The sequence below is a fragment of the Mastomys coucha genome, chromosome X (genome assembly GCF_008632895.1).
Source record: "Mastomys coucha isolate ucsf_1 chromosome X, UCSF_Mcou_1, whole genome shotgun sequence".
Taxonomy (NCBI): Eukaryota; Metazoa; Chordata; class Mammalia; order Rodentia; family Muridae; genus Mastomys; species Mastomys coucha.
The window spans coordinates 10,865,211-10,869,844 of record NC_045030.1 but is presented as its reverse complement, the minus strand read 5'-3'; the positions used below and the strand labels follow the sequence as shown (position 1 = coordinate 10,869,844).

General features: G+C 38.5%; 1 protein-coding gene across 2 annotated transcripts in view; it reads left to right on the top strand.

The window, feature by feature from the left end:
* The window catches only part of Efhc2 (EF-hand domain containing 2), a 178,854-nt gene that overhangs the window by 83,609 nt on the left and 90,611 nt on the right, over positions 1 to 4,634 (top strand). For both annotated transcript variants that reach the window (XM_031343008.1, XM_031343086.1), the window contains exon 5: positions 784 to 1,035. In XM_031343008.1, the coding sequence (XP_031198868.1) occupies positions 784 to 1,035 (252 nt within the window). The remainder of the gene's footprint in view (positions 1 to 783; positions 1,036 to 4,634) is intronic.

Below are 4,634 nucleotides of genomic sequence, written 5' to 3'. Positions count from 1 at the left end.
CAGAATGTATAAGATGCTCAGTTCAATTATCAGCATGGCAGAAAACAAAAAAGAAAAGATACAGACTATTGCCCATAATATCAATATATTCCTTTGTTTCCCTTGCTAGTCAAGTCTCCTGAAGTCACTCTTTCTTGATATATCCCCTATACAGAAACAATTACTATTCTGGTTTCTGTCACTATAAATTAGGTTTGTTCATTCTTTTTTTTTTTAAATGTATTTTTATTAGATATTTTCTTTAGATGTCATATGATATCTCCTTTCCCAGTTTTCCCTCTGAAAAAAATAAAAAAAATAAAGAAAAGAAAACAAAACAAAACAAAAAACCCTCTCCCTTCCCCCTGCTCACCAACCCACCCTCTCCCGCTTCCTGGCCCTGGCATTCCCCTACACTGGGGCATAGAGCCTTCACAGGGCCAAGGGACTCTCCTGCACTTGATGACCTACTAGGCCATCCTCTGCTATACATATGCTGCTGGAGCCAGGAGTCCCTTCATGTATACTCTTTGGTTGGTGCTTTAGTCCCTGGGAGCTCTGAGGGTACTAGGTATGTTAAAATGTTGTTTACCAAATTATGAAAGGCTTCCTAATATTTGTCTGTATACTTGAAGTTAAAACTGACTGTGAATTTGTATATCAGTGTGACATAGTATTTAATTAAAAGCTTTTTAAAAAGGATGACAGAATAGTCTACAGAAAAAAACCTTTATATTAACTGTCTGCCTCCCAGACATGACTACATAAAGCTTGCTACATTTCTGTGTCTTTCTCCATTTGCAGACATTAGAGTTTGTGGATCCCTTTCGGCCCTATCAGTCTTTTGACACCCTGAAACGATTCCTCCAGTATGATGGGAAGGTTTTGCGTTTCTTCTGCCTGTGGGATGATTCAACCTCACTGTTTGGGGACCGTAGAGAACTTATCTTGCATTACTTCCTATGTGATGATACTATTGAAATCAGAGAAATACTGCCATCTAATTCGGGCCGTGATGCTATATCATCATTCCTTCGGAGGGGTAAGCTTCCCAAGGTAAGCAGTTTTGAGTATGTTTGTGGGCCAAGAGGTTTGAGTCGTTATTTGGAATGGTGTATGATGCATCTATGATGACAGTTGCCATATGCTACTTGGTTTAGTTAGGATTTCTATTGCTGTGCTAAGACACTATGACTAAAAGCTACTTATAGGGGAAGGGGCTTAGGTTTTTTTTGTTTTGTTTTGTTTTGTTTTTGAGCTTACAGGTCCATATCACAGTCCATCTCTGAGGGAAATCAGGGCAGGAACTTATGCAGGGAAGGTACTTGGAGGTAGGAGCTGATGATACAGAGGTCATCTAGGAGTGCTGTTTACTTATTTGCTCTTCGTGGCTTGTTCAGCTCATTTTCTTATAGCACCCAGGTGATATAGTACCCAGGAGTAGTCCTGCCAACAGTGAGCTGTGCATTTCCACATTAATCATCAAGCAAGAAAATGCCCCACAATCTAATTTGATAGAGGCATTTTCTTTTCTGTATTAAATTATTTTATTTATTTACATTCCAAATGTCGCCCCCCTTCCCAGTCCCCTCTTCCCAAGTTCTTCAACCCTCCCCTTTCCCTTTGCCTCTGAGAGGATGCTCACCCACCCATCCCCACACCCCCTCATCCATCCAACCCACACCTCACCCCCCACCTAACCCGCACACCCAGCATCCTACTTCTCTGGGGCATCAAGTCTCTATAGGATTAAGTCCATTCTCTCCCATTGAGGCTATAAAAGGCAGTCCTCTGATACATATGTGCCAGGGGCCATGGACCAGCCCATGTATGCTCTTTAGTTGGTGGCTCAGTCTCTGGGAGCTCTGAGTGAGCTGGGTTAGTTGAGACTATTGGTCTTCCTAGGGGGTTGACCTTCCCTTCTGCTACTCAGTCCTTCCCCTCTTTCATAGGAGTCCATGACCTCACTCCAATGGTTAGCTATAAGTATGTCTGTCTGTCTCAGTCAGCTGCTAGGTAGAGCCTCTCAGAAGACAGCCATGCTGGGCTCCTGTCTGCAAGCACAGCATAATATCAGTAATAGTGCCTGCTAATGGGATGGATCCTAATTGGGCTGGTTACTGGATGACCATTCCTTCAGTCTCTGCTCCATTTTTGTACCTGCATTTTCTTTTAGACAGGAACAATTCTGGGTCAAAATTTTTGGAGGTAGGGTGTGGTTTCATCCCTCTACTGGGGCCTCTGTCTATCTACTGGTACTTTCTTCAGATTCCATACCCAACTGTTGGACATGTTTGCTAAGGTCATCTCCATTGAGTTCTGGTAGCCTTTCACATCACAGGTCTCTGGGACTTTCTAGAGGGTTCTCCACTATCTCTCACAGCTGCATATTTCCATTTATTCTCCTGGCCCTCTGGGTTTCTCTCCTGTCTCCCTGTTATGTCTTATCCTGCCCCATTTCCCTTCCCCTCTCCTACTAAGGTTCCTCCCTCCCCCCACCTCCCACGATTATTTTGTTTCCCCCTCTAAGTGGAACTGAAGCATCCTTACTTGGGCCTTCCTTCTTGTTTAACTTCTTTGGTTCTATGGGGGTGTATCATAGGTATTCTATACTTTTTGACTAATATCTACTTATCAGTGAGTATGTACCACACATGTTCCTTAGGATCTGACTCAGGATGATATTTTTTACTTCCATCCATTTTCCTCCAAAGTTCATAATGTCCTTGTTTTTAATAGCTGAATAGCATTCCACTATATAAATGAACCACATATTTTGTTTCCATTCTTCAGATGAGGGACATCTCAGTTGCTTCCAGTTTCTGGCTATTATGAATAAAGCTACTATGAACCTAGTGGAGTATATGTCCTTATTATATGTTGGAGCATCTTCTGGGTATATGCCTAGGAATGGTATAGCTGGGTCTTTAAGTAGAACTATTTCCAATTTTCTGAGTAACCACCAGACTGATTTCCAGAGTGGTTGTACCAGCTTGCAATCCCACCAGCAATAGAAGAGTGTTCCTTTTTCTCCATATCCTCTCCAACATGTGTTGTCACCTGCAGTTTTGATCTTAGCAATTCTGACTAGCATGAGGTAGAATCTTGGGGTTGTTTTGATTTGCATTTCGCTGATGACTAAGGATGTTAAACATTTCTTTAGGTGCTTCTCAGCCATTTGAGTTTCCTCTGTTGTGAATTCTTTGTTTAGCTCTGTATCCCATTTTTAATAGGGTTATTTGGTTCTTTGGAGTCTAATTTCTTGAGTTCTTTGTTTATATTGGATATTAGCCCTCTATCAGATATAGGCTTGGTAAAGATCTTTTCCCAATCTGTTGGTTGCCATTTTGTCCTATTGACAGTGTCCTTTGCCTTACAGAAGCTTTTCAATTTCATGAGGTCCCATTTGTCAATTGTTGATCTTAGAGCATGAACCATTGGCATTCTGTTCAGGAACTTTCCCCCTGTGCCAATGTGTTCAAGGCTATTTCTCACTTTCTCTTCTATTAGATTCAGCTTATCTGATTTTATGTGGAGGTTCTTGATCAACTTGGACTTGAGCTTTGTGCAAGGTGATAAATATGGTTCAATTTGCATTCTTTTATTACATGCAGACCACCAGTTAGACTAGCACCATTTGTTGAAGATGCTTTTTATTTTCCACTGTAACATTTCTTTAACAAATGTGGGTACCCTTATATTTGGAGCATAGATGTTCAGAATTGAGAGGTTATCTTGATGGATTTCTCCTTGGATGTATAGGTAGTATCCTTCCCCATCTCTTTTGATTATTTTTGGTTCAAAGTTTATTTTATTGGATGTGAGAATGGCGACTCCAGCTTAGTTTCAGGGACCATTTGCTTGGAAGACTTTTTTTCTAGCCCTTTAGTCTGAGGTAGTGACTGTCTTCCAACAGTCACTTTTAACATTTAAAAACATATTTTAAGTAAATAGAATTAAATCACATTCTTGTTTCCCTTTTGTACCCCAACTTTTCCCAGAGACCCCCTTTAATACCTACAATATCTTTTTTGTCATATTCCTTAACATTTATAAAATATTATAATAAAAATGAGTATTATAAAAGTTGTTTGATATAAAACAACAATCAATTTAACAGTCTTTTTTTTTGTGTGTTCTAAGTATTTATTGATAGAGAAAATAGAACTTCAAGACTTTCCTCAGAATTGTAAGTTTTTTTTATAACATTTAAAAACATATTTTAATTAAATAGAATTGAATCACATTCTTGTTTCACTTTTGTACCACTGCTCCTTCCAGAGACCTCCCCTTCAATACCTACAATATCTTTTTTGTCATATTCCTTAAAATGTATAAAATATTATAACAATAAAAATATATATTATAAAAGTGGTTTGATATAAAACAACAATCAATTTAAGAGTCTTATGTAGATGCTCATCTACAGCAATAGTGAAAATATATTTTTCTCAAAATACATTTTAAATAACTCCAAACATATTAACTGTATATTTCAAAATAATACATCACTGCTAGTATTTTCTTAAATGAACATGAATATATAAAGTCTTTTTGTTTGTTTTGTATTTATTAGAGTTTAAAAATTTGGCTCTTTACTGTGGTACAAGCCCAAAATAAGAACAATTTTTAGACATTGGGTTTCATTGTAATAA